This window comes from Frieseomelitta varia, unplaced genomic scaffold (genome assembly GCF_011392965.1).
Source record: "Frieseomelitta varia isolate USP_RPSP 00005682 unplaced genomic scaffold, Fvar_1.2 scaffold_560, whole genome shotgun sequence".
In the NCBI taxonomy this organism is placed as follows: domain Eukaryota; kingdom Metazoa; phylum Arthropoda; class Insecta; order Hymenoptera; family Apidae; genus Frieseomelitta; species Frieseomelitta varia.
In genome coordinates, this window is record NW_025110324.1 from 307,742 (window position 1) to 327,544 (window position 19,803).

General features: G+C 37.6%; 2 protein-coding genes across 4 annotated transcripts; one reads left to right on the forward strand and one right to left on the reverse strand.

Moving 5' to 3' along the window:
- Nucleotides 1–57: 57 nt before the first annotated feature.
- LOC122533897 (leucine-rich repeats and immunoglobulin-like domains protein 3) lies at nucleotides 58–6,665 on the forward strand. 2 transcript variants are annotated; one of them, XM_043664040.1, is made up of 14 exons: nucleotides 58–685; nucleotides 1,763–1,834; nucleotides 1,944–2,087; nucleotides 2,186–2,323; nucleotides 2,413–2,553; nucleotides 2,640–2,927; nucleotides 3,029–3,172; nucleotides 3,250–3,488; nucleotides 3,583–3,729; nucleotides 3,817–4,128; nucleotides 4,199–4,480; nucleotides 4,578–4,853; nucleotides 4,945–5,229; nucleotides 5,315–6,665. In XM_043664040.1, the coding sequence occupies exons 1-14, from the start codon at nucleotides 390–392 to the stop codon at nucleotides 5,434–5,436; spliced, it is 2,886 nt and encodes a 961-aa protein (XP_043519975.1). In that variant the 5' UTR covers nucleotides 58–389; the 3' UTR covers nucleotides 5,437–6,665. The 2 variants fall into 2 exon arrangements, with proteins under 2 accessions (XP_043519975.1, XP_043519974.1); XM_043664039.1 differs by having other exon boundaries at nucleotides 59–685; nucleotides 4,927–5,229.
- Nucleotides 6,666–7,474: 809 nt separating this feature from the next.
- Nucleotides 7,475–19,566, reverse strand: LOC122533898 (trehalase). Of its 2 annotated transcripts, none has more exons than XM_043664041.1 (5): nucleotides 18,748–19,566; nucleotides 17,757–17,890; nucleotides 16,403–16,956; nucleotides 15,481–15,722; nucleotides 7,475–11,739 (listed from the first exon to the last, which is right to left on the reverse strand). In XM_043664041.1, the coding sequence occupies exons 1-5, from the start codon at nucleotides 19,488–19,490 to the stop codon at nucleotides 11,598–11,600; spliced, it is 1,815 nt and encodes a 604-aa protein (XP_043519976.1). In that variant the 5' UTR covers nucleotides 19,491–19,566; the 3' UTR covers nucleotides 7,475–11,597. The 2 variants fall into 2 exon arrangements, with proteins under 2 accessions (XP_043519976.1, XP_043519977.1); XM_043664042.1 differs by lacking the exon at nucleotides 7,475–11,739 and adding an exon at nucleotides 13,192–14,741 and having other exon boundaries at nucleotides 15,476–15,722; nucleotides 18,748–19,565.
- Between the last annotated feature and the right edge of the window lie 237 nt (nucleotides 19,567–19,803).

Below are 19,803 nucleotides of genomic sequence, written 5' to 3' on the forward strand. Positions count from 1 at the left end.
TCGTACCTTTTTATCGAAAAATTCGAAAGTACATTCGAAAATATGTTTATATATATTTTCAGTACTTTCTCGGTGTATGTGTATACTTGCTATTGAACGTGGAATACGTTACTAGCTAGTGATTAAATTTCTAGTGACATAGAGGTTGGAGCGTTGCAGGAGACGCAACAGAGAGAGAGAGAGAGAGAGAATGGCATCGCGCAATCAGTGAGGGAGTCTCGGCATCGGTCCGTGGGCGTCATCATGGTGTGTGGGCCGAAGCGTTTTTGAGAGAGACGAGTTTGTTTTCAATCGATGGGACACAGGCATTTTTATTGTTACTGTAATGCTCTCGCGAGGAATGTCGTCGTTGTTCAGCGAACAGCTATGGGGAAAATCGTCGGCGCGCGATGTACAGTTACGAAATAAATTTTAAGCGGAAGGATACGACGGTGCGTACGATGTCGAGTACGAGGCAAGTTTCTCTTGAGCCTCGACTTGCGCAGAGATACAAATGGATGACTGTTGCATTATCGGTGTTGCTCGCAGCCTCGCCGAACTTTACGAAAGCCGACGGGATAATGTACGATATCGCGAAGGATAATCAGTGTCCTGTCGAGTGTTCGTGCCTTGGGAACGTGGTTGACTGCAGTAGCTTGCAATTGATCGGGGCACCCAGCGAACTACCACCATGGACAGAGATCTTGTAAGTAAATAATCGCTCGTTATTCTATTAGGGGACAACAGTGCATCGTCACGAGACGACGTCTTACACATTTCGCGGATAATTCCACTCGATTCATCTTTGAAAATTCATCCGCCTTTTCGTCTCAATGTTGTTGATTATCATTTGAAAAATCATACAAGTTCATTTTTTCTTTCTTATTTTTTTCTCAATAGTAATCCTACGAGTTACATTTATAACAGTTATCATTAAGATTTACAGTGAAAGCTATACGTGTGTGTATATGCAATGTAATATGATCTAGCCAGATAAGATAGTGTATCATGAATTTGTAACAAAAATATTAACAAGGTTGGTTTTATGAATTAAATGAGAATAAATACTTTTTTTCTTGTTATCCTATAGATACTCCTGTTTTTGTAAATATTCTTATTCATTCATTATGTATTACATGTATAACATACTATTATGGTATTTACATACTATATCCTATATATTGTAGCCTTTGTATTCTTGTTATTAACTTATACATGACAAATAATTTTAGAACTATTTCCCCAGTAAGATTCCATTTAGAATAATTTGTTAAATAAGTTAAAGATATATGATATTAAAATCATATGGTCGTAATAATAATACTAATAATAATAAGAATATTTGTTAAATAGTTGAGCTGTGTTAGAGCAGTCAAAATAGGCTTTGTACTTAAATAAACTGAAATAGTATTAGCAAGACATATGTGTGATTTTATTCCAAAAATGGAAAGACTTCATGCTGAAAACAGGTTTTTATTTCCAAATATGTTGGCAAGGATTTTAAACTGTGTGCAGCAATATGCATTGACGTTTGAAGCTGTGTTTAGAGAATAGTGTCTAAAGTCAAGGAAATCAAGATTGAAGTAAAAATCCTTATCTTTAATTGTTTTAAGACCACTTATTATCTATCACTGGCAATTGTGTTTATAGATATGTATATAAATATTATGGAGAACTAAAGATAATAAATGTATTAAGTATATAATATTTTTTTATTAAAGTAAGAAAAAAAAGAGAAATAAAAGAATAAATATAACGCCAAGAATATTATTTCTCTTTGCAGAGAGTTGAGGGAGAACAACATCGCTAGCTTGGAGCCTGATGTATTATTACATTTAACTAAACTAAAGGAATTGTGAGTAGCCTTTGCAGTAATATTATTTTAACTAATAACTAACAAACATTTTCAACAAGACTGCTTTAAATTGTCTATATGCTAATATTTTGTCTGGCAATCATTTAAGGGATCTTAGTGCCAACAAGCTTGGAGATAATTTTACAATTGTTCTATCAAAAGATGCATATTTACAAGGGCTTAAAATAAATAAAAATCAATTAACAGAAGTGCCAGATATGTTCTTTGTCAAGAATATAACGCACCTTGCGTTGTAAGTATATTGTTTATATCACTGAATGTAATTGATTGTAAATGTAAGCACAATTTTTGCTTTTGCAATATAAAAACAAGTGATATTTTGATTTATAGAGCCCATAATTTAATTACCGATATAAATGGGACTGCTTTACTCACGCTGCAACGACTACAAAATTTGGACATTAGTGGGAATAAAATAAACGTTATTCGAAACGGGTCTTTTCTTGCACCAAATTGCCTTACACATTTGTATGTAACTATTTATTTATACAATTTACATGTTGTTTTGTAACAATAATCGCAACATGAGAACTTTCGTTTTTCTACTTTTCTTGCAGAAACTTAAACATGAATCAAATAAGGATAATTGAAAATGGAAGTTTAGGTAATCTAACATACTTGGAGGAATTACGTTTGAATAAAAATCACTTGACTCAACTGAAAGATCTTTTTACGAATTTGAAAAAATTGCGTATATTGTAAGGAATCTCGTTTCGTGATTTTTTTACCACTCGTTGGTGCTTGTGATCGCAACAATAACAAAAATACGATATTCTTTTTACAGAGAAGTAAATAGAAACGAATTGCAAATAATTCAAGGCCTTAGCCTTACAGGCTTAAAAAATTTGAAAGAATTGCGTTTAAAGAGAAATAAGATTGAAACGCTACATGATGGTGCCTTTTGGCCACTTGGAAATTTAACGATTCTACAACTTGACTTTAACTTGTTGACCACAGTGAGAAAAGGTGGTCTTTTTGGCTTAGAGCATTTACAAAAGTTCACATTATCACACAATCGAATACACACCATTGAAATGCAAGCATGGGACAGATGCAAAGAGATCGTAGAGTTGTTAGTAATATTTTCATCCTGTGACATATACAAATAATAATTGGATTAAGAAATTCAAAATGTAGTACATTCGATTATATTAAGTAAGAATTTGTTTGCAGAGATTTATCACACAACGAAATGACGAGTATTGAAAGAGATACTTTCGAATTTTTGGAAAAACTGGAAAAACTCAAACTGGATCACAATCAAATCATTTATATTTCAGATGGTGCATTTTCTTTTACTCCTAATTTGCAAATATTGTATGTATTTATGGAATGAACGATACGAAAATTGGAATTTCCATAAGTTCTTTATCTAATGTATTTTTTTATTAAAGGGAATTGAACTTCAATAAAATTTCATATATGGTGGAAGATATTAACAGTGCCTTCAGTTCACTTGGACAATTATGGAAACTAGGATTAGCACACAATAAAATAAAATCGGTAAACAAGAATGTCTTTACTGGATTAAATAGTGTAACTGAACTCGATTTAAGTGGGAACAATGTAACGAGTATCCAGGAAAATGCATTCATTTCAATGACTAGTCTAACGAGATTGAGAATGAATACAAGTACGTACGAATGTAAAACGTGTATTTTTGTGATATGACATAAATGGAAACGACTAATCAAAAATATTTGCATCATCTTTCCTTGTGTGTTTAGAAGCTTTAGTTTGTGATTGTGGCTTGCAATGGTTAAGTATGTGGTTACGTGAACACAGCTACAGTGACACGGAAGTTTATTGCGGATTTCCACATTGGCTACAAGGAATGTCGTTGATTCAACTTCATCATAAAAATTTTACATGTGGTTAGTATGACGCTTTAAATTAGAACTCGGACCTAACTTTATCATAGATTAATTACTAATAAGATTTTGTACGAATATGACGATTAGACGAATATCCAAAACCAAGGATTACCGAAGAACCTAAAAGTCAAATGGGCGTTAAAGGCAATAACGTAACGCTAGTTTGTCGAGCAACGAGTACTGCCAGTGCGCCATTACATTTTACCTGGAAGCATGGTAACGTTGAAATGAATGATACCAGTCTACAAATAAACACCTCTGTAGAGAACGGTGTAACAGTGGCAACTTCTATTTTACATCTTGTTAATGTTACTAATGAAAATGCTGGAAAATATCAGTGTATGGTGTCCAACACTTATGGGACGACATATTCTACTAAAGCAAAATTAAACATTATAAGTAAGTTTTTGTTGAACTTTAATTACAGCGTGTTAGCAATACTACTAATAAGTTCTTTTTCCGTTTACAGTTTATCCATCTTTTTCAAAAATTCCACACGACATACGTATAGCCGCTGGCAACACTGCTCGACTCGAGTGTTCGGCGGAAGGGCAACCATCGCCGCAAATAGCGTGGCAAAAAGATGGTGGTAACGACTTCCCAGCGGCAAGAGAAAGACGAATGCACATGATGCCTACTGACGATGTACTGTTCATCGTCGATGTGAAAACTGCCGATAGCGGCGTTTACTCGTGCACTGCGCAAAATCTTGCCGGTAAAATCATTGCGAATGCTACTCTTACGATACTGGGTAAGTATCATGCAACTTCACGCAATGCAATTACAACTGATTAGCATGAAATCAATAATCACATATGGTGGTAACTTTTTCTATTTTCTTCCAAAAGAAACACCGTCATTCGTAAAACCAATGGAAAATAAACAAGTGACAGTTGGTGGTTCGATTGTATTGGAGTGCATGGCAAGTGGTATGCCCAGACCAAAACTATCCTGGCGCAAGAATGGAGATGCTCTGCAAGCGACTGAACGGCATTTCTTTACAGCCGAAGATCAGTTGCTGATAATTGTCGACACTAAAATTAGCGATGCTGGTAGCTATGAGTGCGAAATGAGCAATTCATTGGGTAGTGTCGTTGGTGAATCCCATCTTACAGTCAAACCAGGTAAGAAGGTTCTAGCGAGTTAGATCTTTTCTTCCTTTTTTGTTTTCTCAAATCTAAAGTAAAATGTATGCAGAAATACTGCGTGTTGCAGCTCCTAGTCCTAACGAGGACGATATATTAGGTTTGATAATAATCACTGTTGTATGCTGCGCTGTTGGCACGTCCGTAGTATGGGTGGTTATAATTTATCAAACTAGAAGACGATTGAACGCTGTTGCACAGACCACAAATTCACAACCATCGTCAGCTATAGCAGCTACAGTCGCAGACACGCAAACACACATATATTTGGAAACGAGTTCTCAGCATAGCAAAGACAGCGGTACAGGAGACAGTACCAATCCTAGTAGCGATCAGTTACAATTATGTTTACCCGGTACGTAAATATTTTTGTCCTCTGTGTATCTTCTAGTTTTCTGTTTCTTTTTACTCTAAAATTTATTTCTGTTTTTCATTTTCAGAAGAGATCGTTACGTGTTCAGTGAACAACGAGGAGGAAACGAATGCAGTGATTGGGGCACCATTGCTACGGTACACGAACCACGAACGACATATTCGGGAGAATAAAGACTGCGCTGTTTAAAGAAATGGAAATTTTAAGTAATGCCTCTCTTATGATCGTTTCATCGTAGCCCGTGCACGAACGTTTTCCTTTACTGCGTGCAAGAGAACAATTGAAAAATCGTGCGCGATCAAACGTTGTTTGAACCATTTGATAACAAATTACGGTACAGCAATTTGTTAATTTGTGACTCATGAACATTAATTAAGTCGTGATGTGTACGATAGATGTGCGATGAAAGTACAAGCGGCAACGATCTCGATCATTGCCGCATTTATTACAAAAACATTTGTTAAAGCAGCGATACGTAAACTAGAAAGTACTAATTCTAAATATTTGACGTAAGAATTGGTAAGAAGGTGTGTGACGTCGAGAGAAGAGTAAGGTAACACGAATACTTTGCAACACCGGGAATTACCATAACCCGCAAAAGCCACTTATATTATAGATCGTCTTTTGTGATAGATATTTATTTTTAGGATTACTTAATTACTATTAGGCAACGTTTATATTTATAATGTCTCATGACACAAGTTTGCCTCGAGCGGAAAACAAAAAGAAAAAAAAAATAGAAAAAAAGAAAAAATCAGACGGAATGAGAAAGAGAAACGTATACGTACACAAATCTACGCACACGTATTTTACATATGTAAACAAATGTTAATTGCGCGAGCGAGCGGGTGTATATATATATATATATATATATATATATATATATACATATGTGCGTGTGTGTGTGCGCGTGTGTGTATGTGTACAATTGTTGCGCACCAAAGTGCTGATATAGACACTTGATAATTTGTCTTCCTCTTTATTTTTTATTTATAGTTAATCGCTACGTTACACCTAGATAAACAGTTCGAAATAATTTAATCAGCTAATAACGATTGCTCATCACCAGATAGAGATATCAGTACCAATTTTCAAGTATCTGTCTGTGTATTATTATCGCTTGGAGTCAGTGATTTCCCTTTACTATTTAATTTACTAAAACTTGTAGCGTCCATTCGTGTGCGAAGAATAGCGTATTAGTTGGAGTGAGTTTGTTGATTCGCAAGTGTCGAGCGTCGTTTTAATCGAGAAGGAATTAATACGAAGAAACATTTCTTTCCTTTTTCTTTTTTATTTTTTTAAATCAATACTCCGGTTTTTTGTGCATTTCATTAGAAAATTTGAACACAAGTAGAATTAGTGAGCATAAGTTGAACATTAGTTGAGCGATCTAGCGACGAAACGACAGCCTTATTGTGGATTTAATCTTTTTTCCTTTTCTCAAAAGTTCAAGCTAACTTATGATATTCTGTATAAGAACGATTTGATTTAAAATTATTGCGAACACACATGATAAATTATATTGAACGAAGATGCAAATCTTTGGTAAGAGTTATAGCTTCAAAAACATAATTATTCATTGTTCTGTATCATGACGCGGTTATCTTTCATAATCACCTATATTTTTTTAAATCTTGTATTCTGAAGAAACGAAAAGGAAAAAAGTTTGAAAAAATGTCATTTACAGTACTATACTGTGTATTGCAACGTATCCGGTACGGTCGTTTGACCACATTCTCAAATTCATGCGTTCGTTCTCTCCCTTTTCGTTATCAATGACTGTTTTTTCGTTTTTTTCTACGGAAATGGATTCTTCTTTTTTCTTTTTAAGAAATATTTGGTCGTCACCTTTTGGATTCGCGAACAGGAACTGCGAATTTAACATTGCGTCCAGCAGTACAAGCAGATCCAGCAAGATCATGCAAACTTACCCGTATTACAAGTATTAAAACCGTATTTTGCCAATAAACAAAAGAATCGCGAAAAACGTTGAGTGACTCCGTGCCTGTGTGTGATACACCTAACGTAGGTGGTCCTTGTTTAATTCAGTATTTCTCCTTGTTGTTACGTGGTATATTATAAACAAATACAAGTAATCTATCAGAATGTAGTTATATATATATGTAGTTATAGTTGTAGCAGGCGTTCACCCATCCGTCATCGATCACAAGACACAAAATAATAATCTCCGTCATCATCTCCTCTTTATTTAATATTTCGTTTCTTCTTCTTTTGAACTTTATTTACCAAACGAGCATTACTCTGTTAAAATATACAATTGCTGGATACATGTACACGTATACAGGGAGAAAGAAAGAAAACAGGAGACGGATTCGGCAATCATCTTCTTAAAAACATTGAAACGATACGCCAGCGTATCATAGACACCTCTTGTTTTTCTTTCTTTCTTTCTTTCTTTCTTTCTTACTTTCCATACTTTCTTCCCTTTTACTCTTTGCTTTCAATACCTGTATCTGCGTATCTGTGCGGATGTACGTATTCAACGCGGTCGTAGCTATCCCTCCGATTTCGAATATTCCCAGTTTACTACGCTACATATCGTCGATCAGGGGAAAACACGCATCACAAGCATATTTTATACAAGTATTCTCCCAACGAGATCCTCCACGTCTCTAACAATAAGAATTAAAAAATACTTCGATTCGCGTTCAGATGATTTTTGATTATCAATCCGATGGCGTTGATGTCAGCCACGAGGAACAATCGTACGATCTATATAGGAACAGATTCCTTTCGATGATTTTCTTTTACACACACACACACTCGCGACTCGAATCGTTCGAACAGAAAATGTGAGGGAGCGAGGTCCGATTCGTCAAAAAATGAAGATCACAGGAAAAGAACATGATAAGTACTCTTTTTTTTTCTCTCTCTCTCTCTCTCTCTTTGAATCTTAATATCGCTCCATGATTGAAAACGAATATTTCAATGTGATTTCAATGATAACTAAAAATTGGAGAAAATCTTGGCCAAAAGTATCTATTGTTGAGACGAGGACAATGCTTTTTAAGTGAAATGATAATTTTGGTAACGCAGAATTAATTAATCAATTAACATTCTTGAAATTGACGTGAAAAAAAAAAAAGAAATTAGAAAATACGACTTATCGTGTTTTTCCTCTATAGTCTTCAAACGCGAACGAAAGAAACACAAAAGACGCTTGGAGTGGAAAAAAAAAAAAAAGAAAAGATTAAGGTAAGAAAGGGACAAAGAAACGTAATACATAACGGCACGTCGGTAATTACTTATTTCCAAGTATCACAATGATCAAAGTATCGTACATATACACAGTGTGTATCAGGACTCTCGTTCAATTCGTTGTCGCGAGAACTGACCGTCGTTGACAACTAGATTGCGGATGTTCATGCATTTATGCAAGCATTAAAGTGCAAGAAATTTGCATAACGCGCGTAATAGGAAACGGTGTATAAGATGTCGAAAAGTACGAGGCAGACGTATTCGGATTGCTTTTACCTTCATCGCACTTGGCAGAACGAAACGAATCTCTACTTATGTTGTTAGACACTGTTTCTTTAATCATTCTGATGAAATGAATTTGCATAAATATCTGCAATCCATCGATGACGTTCATTTCGCGCAATAGTAAAACAGAAGCGTGATTTTTCCTCGACGCGGTGAAACGAGGGGGAAAAAACGCGCGAATTGTGACGCTTCATAAGGACGAACGACATATAAATAAATAAGAGGATAAGTTAGTTAAATAAGATGCATACGATACGTACGATTCCCTTTAATTTGGGAATAATAACGCCTCCCAATACTTAAAAAAAAAAAAAAAAATCACGATATATATCGCATGTTTGTTGTTCACAATGGAAAGTATTTGCTATCATCTAGGCTGCTCGGAAAATTCACAACGTTAGATTGAAAGAAGATTTAATTACTTCTCTATGTTGACGAAAAATTTGTCATCCCCTTCACAGTAATGCATTCCTTCAAATAGTTCTTAGAAATTCATTTCATTTGTTCGTGTCTCCCAAGTAAGTCTTGATAATAGGACCACGAAAAAAAAAAAAAAAAAATAATGAAATTATATTCGGTGAACGAGGGAAGTAAAAGTGAACACTTTAGTTACAACTAAAAAAAAAAAAAAAAAAAACTGATTAATATGAAAATCACCAAAATATTGTGAACTTTGATTCAATTTATCGATTTGAGATGTAAATTTGAAGTAACGATTCTACCTTACATGATCAATAATATTTCACGAACGTAGATTTATAAGGCAAGAGTATCAATTAACCATAGATAAAATGACAGAAATTCACAATAAAGGCTGCTACGAATTTTTCGAACAGCTCGATAACGCAAACAGCTGAAAAAAGTGAAAAAGAAAAAGGGATCGTTCGTTTCCTTCTCTCTCTCTTTTTTTTTTTTCTTTTTTCTGCTTTCAAGTCGCAAATACAGTTTCTTAATATCCTGCTTGCCGAACGTACGAGGCAATCCGTTTCCACTATTAGACAGGAAACGCGAAAACAATAGATTCATTTCATCGCAAAATAATATGTACAGGTTTTTCGAGTGAGTTTTCGTCGGCCACGGAACACGCATGCGCGGACGATCGCGATCCAAGAGAGCACCACGTGACCGCGTCGTCATCCTCTTCTCACGATCCAAGTGAATTTCTCATCGTGGATCTATCTTACTCTCGACACGGTCTCTCCAGCCGATTTTCACTCGCAAACACAAAATTCCCTATCTATTTATCTAACTATCTATACATGTAATGTTCGCGTCGCTCACGATAAAACTAACAGTGTTTAAAAATGATTAAAACGCAATGATCGTCGATCGATGCTGGATCAGGCTTCTCCACCGCGATCGATCAACGTGTACCAATGGGCTGAGATAGATTGCATTCTCGAGTCTCGAACCAGTCGATCTTCGATTCGTTAATTAGCTCGTTCCTCCGCTCCTGCGAACTTTCCATCTATTTCGTTCGTAGAAACCCAAACACACAACAGTTCTACGGCTTTGGCCGATCGCGTTTCACGTTCCAAACAACACACAACAGATGCACGCGTTATTATTTACAGGAGGGATCGGACGAATCGTGGAATTGGGGTGAGAAACGACAAGTCCTCTTCCAAACGGACGACGGGTAAGGTAAAACTCGACGGGTCTCTCGCTTAGAAAACGGATGTACAAAGCGCCCAGGTTCTTCGAAATCTTGTAGTTGGTCGTACGCCGGATAAGATCTTGTTCATACCGATCGTAAGCTGATCGCCCCGGAGTAAGTAATTAGCAACGATTGGACGCGAATCGCACGCGTTGTTCTCTCTCACTAAACACACGCAAGCGGCTACACGGATCTCTTTATATACAAAAATATCCGCAAAAATACAATATTATTTTTTTTTTTTCTTTTTATCTACAGAATCGATCATCGACTATCTAAACTCACCTATAAACACACGCAGGAGGAGCACGTGCACGCGAGAAGCTCTCTCTCTCTCTCTCTCTCTCTCTCTCCGAAAATCCCAGATCTTCTTCCACCGTGCTCGATCGTCAGTTTGTTAAATTCTACATCCTTGCCTCAACTTCGAAGGTATCCGCTCGTCGGAGAAATTCCAAAAAAGCACGTAAATCGCGTGTTCGCGGACCGCTGCGATTGTGATTAGGCCGGGCGACGCGCGACGGAAGAGAAGGGATAAAGGGGGGCAGCAGAGTGGGAGAGAGAGAGAGAGAGGAGAACACGAGAGTGTACACCGGCTCGGAAGTCGCGGCGAAGCTCGGGGCGACGAGCTGAGACGCACCGGGGCTTTTCAGTGTCGCGCTGTGCCGCGTTCCAAATCGTTTCGCGTTGCTCGTCTCCTCTTTTCTTCTCAGAGGTTTCCCTTCGGGAAAAGTCTTCGGAACTACCATCGTCTATCATCGTCGTCAGCCTTGGATAGAGTCGCTCCGATCGAGGAGTTGTTATCGCGCAAATCACCGTGTCGTCACCGTGTATCACCTTCCCCGCGAAAAAACGAAGAGCACGCGCGCGATCGACTCTACTCGCCGAACGAAGAAAACCGAGCCGATGTCCGCAACTATTCTCAAACATTCGAACGTGCGAAACGAGTGTTTCCGCGTAGTCGAGGACGATCCGAAACCGCAACGCGACTGTTGGTTACCCGTTTTCACCTACCTTCTCTCTAGCCTTTGGCGAGGTAAATTGAAAGCGAGCATCTTCTTCACGATTCTCGATCGCGATCGGTAAATCCGGTGGCTGTTCTGGCTTCCAGATGACGTCCTTTCCCGCGGCCTAGTGCTGTTTACCAGTCGCTTTAAACAACGAATCGGCTTTTCTAGAAGAGCAACGATCGTCAATCGTTGTTCATGTCTCTCAGCTCGGTGTAGGCGATCCTCTTTCGATAGAGATTCCCACTCGGCGAGATCACTTTCCTCTTGTTCGGCATCGTCGACGGTCCAGGAACGTAGTAGTGCCGCCTCTTGTACACCACCATCCTGTAGGAAACGATTCGATTAGAGATCCTCTGTCAATCGTCAACGATTCGATCGATTTGTTAGTGAATGTTTGTTTGAAATTCGTTTCCGCAGTTTGCTATCGACTTTGTTGAGCGTAACATTACGTAACATTACGTTCTGTTCGAGAACGAAGCGAATGTTGTAAATCGATAACGCGTCAATGTGGCGTCGGTGTGTGTCTTTCAATTCGATGTTGTGAGATACTCGTATCGATACAAAAGTTTCTAACATCTAAAAAGTTCAAATATCTAAAATATCTTAAAATAGTTTGAAGTTCAAAATATCTGAAGTTTCGTTACTGTCGTTGTGACAATATACTTTTAAACTAATGCGAAAATTTATGTTACGGGACAGTTTTGCTGTTTGCGAAAGTTTAGTATTTAATAAAAACGTCAGGATTAAATTAACTGATAATAAACTGCTCAATTGATTTGACTTTTGCTCAGGTAATATGTTTGTAATATAAATATCTTAATAAATGTTTTTATGGTGCGTTTCAAAGTTTACCAAAATGCCACCATTATAGAAAATTAGAATTTCTATGAGTGGTCGAATGCTTTTACAAGTCATTGTATACGTGTCGTATATACATATATACATACATACATACATACATACATACATACATATATATATATATATATATATCACGGGATTGTATGTAGATACAAAGCTACATGTAAACTGTATTATTCTGCTGATAAACAATGACTGGTAGACGTTTCTTCGATTTTTTAATATTAATAATTTTTACAACACGTCTTCAGTTTACCAATGAAATAGATCATGTGAATTAATGGATTTCGACGAAACATTTTACCTCACGTTTGGTTTACCGCGACATATATATTCGAGAGGATCCTCCTCGCGACATATACCGAGCGCACGTTAAGTACTATCATCGCGACTTCCGGTGCTTCGTACACGTCGCCATAAAATCGTCGTAACTCCCAGATAGTCAGTGTCGATTGTTTCGATTAAACCTCAATGTCGTTTCTTTCCTCCAATCTCGGAACGAGTACACTATTTGCTCGACGATAACGAGGACAGAAACAGACGAAGGAAAAAGCCGCTTTTTACCACCTATTGTTGGTACCACGTATATATTTTATACAGTGTCCAACAAGTCATCAACTTGTAGACATAATTTTGTCATCCAGAGAAACATTTAGTTTCCAAGCTAAACAACTTATTCCTGGCAACAGGTTATCGGCTTTGAATCGCATTTGAAATGCATTGTTAAACACCGACAGAATTTACTTTTTATTATACGCGATGTGTCGTGTTGCTGAATGAGGATGAAACGAAAGTAAAAAGACGGGACAGATAGCAACTCTTTTTTTCACAGTGCACAGAACGAACGAGAAACGATGAAGAAAATGTTGTCGGTTATTGTTCTAGCGGGTTCATAGAGGAACAGGTTAGGTAGAGTTTCTGGTTTGAACTTTATATACTTTATTTAAGAGTCACCACACAGGCAGGCAAACCTAGGTAAAGGGCGATAGAGCATGCCGAGTATCATTGATCGAAAAACAATCGGAAACAGTCTCTCGTTTACCTTACAGGTGACGTTTCTCTCTCTTACTCTTACTCTCGTTGTTATTTCTCATTTCGTCGTCCTGCAACGACAGGTTACGCAAAGTTCGAGCAAGAATCGATGCGTACTTTGCTGATAAACTTTATTTATTTCGAACGATTCAAACTATACTACGTATCACGAAACGTGTTCGTCTAATTTATAAGCGTGGAGACGAGATACCGGCGAGATAACGCTTGACTCGGTATCTTTTATTAAATAAATATATATTCAAAACATAATAACGATAAATCCCTAAGAACGAGAAAACAAACAAAAAAAAAAAAAAAATCATCCTGACGTACAAGTGCAAATGCAACATAAAAGCGAACTTACACGCTACGTGACCAATACTTCGAGATCCTGTAAATCTAACAGTGGCGATTATTCCGGGAAAATGAAGGAAGATCGTTGCCGCGGGAATGGTCGTAGAAAAATAAATACTTCTCGAGTAGCAGCGAGAATTCAGGGATGTTTCTTGAATTAAAAAGGCCTCTTTGGTATACACACGATGTAACACGAACTGACTAGACAAGATCCGCGCTACTAATTTCTCGCTCTCGATCTTTTCTCGTGGTATTTTTCTCTAGTGCAACAACAACTGTATATCTTTTCCAAAGTCCATGATAAATCTGCAACATTTCGTTTGCATCGTATCTCAGCGATGCAACGCGCGTAATTCGAAACAACACACCGTGTACCATGCGGTACCTCGCTCGTTTCTTTCCTCACTTCTCTTACCGTTGATTCTCAAAAAAAACTTTCCCCTCGCTTTTCAGCAACCTCGAGCTGAAACTGCACGACTCAAACATAATAATAATACTGAAACAACTTATATGGCGGAATTTCTTCGTTCTTCCATGCTTTGAACTTAAATGCGGACACGGTCGTGTCCGCGAGCTCAGCCGAGTCGAACCGAAAGATCGTTATCGTAGAGAAAAAGCGCGTCCTCGGCCAGCGAAGAGGCGTAAAAATCACAGAATATTACTGCAGGCACGCGATGTATAACTATAACAACAACAACAACAACAACAACAACAACGTTTATCACGATATTACGACCTCGAAGGGAATGCCCATCGCCAATCGATCGATCGCTCGATTCGTTTGTTCGAGGTTAGTGTTAAAATTAAAATAAAAATTATTATCGGCAAGATGATGATCTGACAAACCGTTTGCAACCATTTGCAACAATAGCCAATATACGTTTCCGCTTTAGTCGCCGAGCTATTAACGCAATTGGAAACAAGTATGTCGATAGCAAACAGGGATATTCTTGGATCTTTACGATCGATTAATACTACTACACAGTAACAGATAAAATGATACGGCTTGTTGTGTAAAATTCGCTCTAAAAGATTCCCCTATAGATCGATAGACAGACAGACCGCGTGCGTAAGGATATCTGAAACATAAAGCAAAGAGGAGAGACGAGTTATGTATCATTCTCAGAAGGTAGAAGGATGAGCTGTTAATTCCACACGCGTATTATTGCTGCATTTGACATTTCTGCGACCAATTTTTCAGCCATTTACGATTTACGCGAATAAAAAGAAGCTCTAAACCAAAATTTACTATTAAATAATAATTTGATAATAAATTTAATAAAATTCATATAATAAAATAAAATAAATTTAATTCATTTTATTGAATTTAATGATAAAATAATTTAATAATAAATTTAATTTATTATTAAATGAATAATAATAAATTTAATTAAATAATTAATTTCTACTAGCGTCGAGTAAACAACAAGTGACAAGTTTCTATAGCGAAACCAAAGTCAGTAAATACCGTCATTCGTTCGTTACTAATGAATTTTGGTTCAAGATATTTCTGTTACATAATCCAAAAACTATAACTGCTGATACACTACTCTACGCAAACGGTGAAAAATTCATCACGTTAAATCACGTTAAAATGGAATTTCCTATGAACGTAAGACGTACGCATTTACACGATGATGAACAAGTGCATGATCTTAAGTATCCTTAAGAATGCTGTCGAAAATCTGACTGTTATATATACGTGGAGACGCGTGGCGTCTGATGCTCGTAGGAAATCCTAGAACCGGCCTTGATGGTTCCGCGTGTCGAATTAACGTAAAGGTGCGGCGAGATGCAAGGAACGGAGGCTCACCTCACCCGATGAATCCCGCGGCTAACGATATTACGAGGGCGAGAATACCGGTCATCACTTGACCGGCGGTCGACACGACGACCTGCGGCGGTGCCGTGCTCTGCATTATTACAAAACGGTCCTCGGCTGTTAATCTGTCTCCGTACTTGTCCAGCAAGTCCATGATGAGTCCGTTACTCCAACCGAAGCCTAGTTGGACCTCGTATTCGCCGCCACCTCCGTGACCACCTGACACCGTAGCGTCGTACTGCGGAATCGAACGATATTGCAAACGATCCAGCTATGAACTATATGATGTTGTACGAATCGCATTTATTAACGCCGTCTGGCTATTCTTTCGAACGGCACCGGTGTGACTGTTGGAAATTTGGTGGAATGGAAAGAAAGAGAGAGAGAGAGAGATATGAAATGTCTTGAACATGCGTGATAAAATTATTATAAATCTCGCTAAAGGGATTGGAATCATTGGTACTGACCAATTTGAAAGAATTGTAACTTTAGAGATGCAGATTTAACCTCTTGCGCCACGGAATCACGTGCCACGCACGTCGAGAATTTTTTTTATTACAAAATTGTAATATTTCCCCAGTTTTAAGTATATTTAAGTAAAACAAAACAGGCAAAATAAATAATAAATTTTTAAAGTTTTAAATAATAAATAATAAATTTGTTACTTCTCGATAATTTCTATCCAATGAATATCATACCGGCGGAGTTGAAGAAGAAAGCGACGAATTATTGTATACGGTTTGGTCACTCGTTATGGTCCGCAATCAGCGCAAGTGGTTAAAGTACACAGTATCTTGTGTATCTCTCTCTGTATGTTCACATATTTCGTATTTCAGCTCGTCAAATCCCCATCCCGGTCTCTCGTCTGTCGTCAGCCACCGATCTCTTTCGCAGGAATGCACCACCAATTTTTTTTACCTTCTCGAACATGCTGTGCGTTTCGTTGAACGCTTTCCAGTTACTGCGTACCCATCGTTGGCTAACCTCGTAGGCAAGCCTCTGCGCCCACGGGTCCTCCGTGTTGTTCAACGACATGACGACGAAATATTGCAACGGCGGCCAAGCGTTCGGGTAATCCCATTGTTCGCCCGAGTGTTCGAGCGTGGTCGGTATGCCGCCCAGGTTCAACATGATCTGGTTCTTCTCGAGATACTTGAGCACCTTCGACACATACTCCTCCCTCTTCGCGATGTCGTAACAATCGGTCCAAAGCGGCAGAATGTTGGTCGGATAGAAGTAATCTCTCTTGATGTCGTTCAGTATGTCATAGTCGAGCCAGACGCCTACCTCCTCGTGCCACAGCACGGCCGTGACCGCTCTTTTCCATTCTGCCGCTATTTTCCGGTAGTACGCGACCTTGGATTCGTTGCCCATTCGTTGGTTGTACTGCGCCAGCAGCTGTGCATTCCGATATATTATCGAGTTCAAATCGACGGGGATAATGTATCTGGCTTTCAAGTTCGTCAGGTTACCTAAAGAAGAACTTTGTAGAGTGGCCATGTTGTTCCACACCACGCGGATAAAACACGATGCAACGCGACGCGACTAATCTCGTAATTATTACGTTCTGGATATTCATAAGATCAATATCGACGATGGCCACCAATTGCTTTAATAGAGAATAGATATTTAATAAATATTTCATCGATAAAGTATAAAATTTTTAGCAATGGATAACAAATTATTAATAAAATAAATTATTATTAATTAATTTATTAATAATTAAATTATTAATAAAATAAATATTGGTATTAAAGCTCAGATAATTTCAATCGTATGATTTTTTAATAAAATTATAATATATTATAATATATATAAATAAAACCGATATAAGCATAGATATATCATGTAGGTCTTTACATCGTGCGAATGCCTCTATATTTTTTTATTTCAATTCCCTAACAAGGAAAACCGATATTTGTTCAATCGAGAGAATTTAAAGGAAATGCGTAATCTATCATCGAGAAGAAAAATACGTCGAGCAACGAGGGCAATACTACTGTATTTACGCTTTCACCTGCAAAAGCTGACGTCACTCGAGTAAAAACATCAAACGACACCGAGATATCTCGTTCGAGATATCACACTGATAAGCGCGTGCAACACGCGACACGACAATTACAGACATAGTTTCTAGAAGCGCCCATATGTTAGAAAAATCTCGAGAATTTTCTGGCAACAACGATGCCGTGTGCATTAACTTCGTACCATCATTTTACATTTCAATTCATCTTCGGCTAGTCAGAAACAAACGACAAACAATTTCTTTTACCTTTGTTCGTGCCGTCTAGTATGAACCATCGACTAGAAAAATCCCAACCGGACTCGGCGGCAGTCTTCAATTCCGCGTAATAGTTGTCCTTCTCTTCATTGGTGCGGAAACTTTGGCTGGTAATGTAATCCTCTCTGGTCGATAGAAATTTCCTCGTTAGAGCGCGATCGCGACGGAGGATCGGTAAAAATCGATCCGAGAAACAAAAGAATGAATGATGCTAAAGTATCCAGAGAGCAAACATTTTCGTTCGAGTCATGTCATTTTCCAAAGTATCGCGAGTCGCTAAAGTCGAAGATGAAAATTATTTCCCACGGAAATGACATTCGTTTAAAAAAATTCTTAGCTTTTTATCGTTTGTTGACGCATATAATTTTTTTAAGAATCTTAAAGATTTTAATAGCGTGTACTTCCAAACATAAATCCACTATAATTGTAGCTATAATGCTTTTTATTATATTATATATTTATTTAAATATATAATATTTATTATATATTTATTTATTTAAATATTTATAATATTATAATATTAATTTATTATACATTTACTTATTTAAATATTTATAATATAATATTTATTTATTATACATTTATTTATTTAAATATTTATAATATAATATTTATTTATTATATATTTACTTATTTAAACATATAATTATTTATTATACATTTATTTAAATATTTATAATATTATAATATTAATTTATTATACATTTATTTATTTAAATATTTATAATATTTATTTATTATATATTTACTTATTTAAATATATAATATTTATTATATATTTAATATTGCAACAGGACATTTATTTTTCAACTTTAGCGACCCAGAGGGAAACAACACATTCTGATCAAAAAATTTTTCGACCGGTGGCTTTATGATAAAACAAAAAAAAAAACAAAAAAAGAAAAAACAGAGAGGAGATTCGTAGGAAAAAAAAAATGAAAAGTCGACTGGTCTCGTAGGAGATTCTGGTCAACTTACTTACTTGTAGGATTCTGGTCGAGGCCCCGAGGACTCCTCGTAGTATCTGGCCAGAGTGTACTTGACACCGTCGACCTCCACCTCCACGGTCCTGTTGGTCATCCAAAAGTCGAACTCCTTCTCGAGAAGGTGAAGATTGTCTTCCAGCCACATGTAGTCGTGCGTTGTTTTCAGGTACTCCTCGACCATCGGTATCAGCATAGGCGGCTGCGATCTCATGGTGTAATAAATTCTACCACCGTTTGGGATGAAGCCGATCTTGTCCACCACCGAGACGAAGTTCGACAACATCCCTTTCACGGTGCTGTACATCTCCGAGAGCAGCAGCCCTTTCACGATCCAGTACGAGTCCCAGTAGTAAAACTCGCGGAATCGACCGCCGGGAACGATCACCGGATTCGGCACGTAAATGATCGAGTATTGATCCTCGTTGATCCGGACGTCGTCCTTCATCTTCCGGCCCAACATCTTCCAGATATCGTTCAGATCGGCGGCGAACTTTCGTAGATCGTCGTCGAGGATTTTGTTGAGGAACTTGGGCCGAGTGACCCAGTCGTCCGGGTCCCAATCCTCGAACTCGGATCCCTCCGGATCGAACGTATCGTTGACGAACTGCTCGATCTGATGCCTCGTCGGCATGTGATCGTTTCGTTCCATGAACTCCCGGAACAGGAGCAACGTTTCGTTCGGCGGGTATTTCATCTTCATGTCGACGAACGTTTTCGAGTCTTTGTAAATGGACGCCATCTGGATGGTGTGCAGCAGCTCGCCATGGCAGTAAATATCGCTGTAAAGCCACAGACAACGCGCACGCACGTTCGATCAGTACCGAATGAATTTTTCTTTCTCTTTTTTTTTTTTTTTTTTTTCATCTGATCGTAAATTAACCGAACACATTATCTCAATGCCAGTGTCCGACTTGATCTCGATCAAGCAGACAAGTAATAACTGGGAATTGAAATTATTAACCAAATATATAATATAGTCGTGAAACATAGCCCCGGCGTTGTTCCTCGTTATATAACGTGTAAGTAGATATCTGACGACGGGGTAACAACGA

What these genes read in the sequence shown, in the direction of transcription:
- LOC122533897 (XM_043664039.1), top strand. Translation starts at nt 390, where the DNA reads ATGTACAGTTACGAAATAAATTTTAAGCGGAAGGATACGACGGTGCGT. An exon ending in TTGAAAAAATTGCGTATATT is followed by an intron (nt 2,554 to 2,639) that starts GTAAGGAATCTC and finishes TTCTTTTTACAG; the next exon opens with AGAAGTAAATAGAAACGAAT. An exon ending in TGCTACTCTTACGATACTGG is followed by an intron (nt 4,481 to 4,577) that starts GTAAGTATCATG and finishes TTCTTCCAAAAG; the next exon opens with AAACACCGTCATTCGTAAAA.
- LOC122533898 (XM_043664041.1), bottom strand. Translation starts at nt 19,490, where the DNA reads ATGGCGTCCATTTACAAAGACTCGAAAACGTTCGTCGACATGAAGATG. An exon ending in CCTCGACCAGAATCCTACAA is followed by an intron (nt 17,891 to 18,747) that starts GTAAGTAAGTTG and finishes TCTATCGACCAG; the next exon opens with AGAGGATTACATTACCAGCC. An exon ending in TTAGCCGCGGGATTCATCGG is followed by an intron (nt 11,740 to 15,480) that starts GTGAGGTGAGCC and finishes CGTTTCCTACAG; the next exon opens with GATGGTGGTGTACAAGAGGC.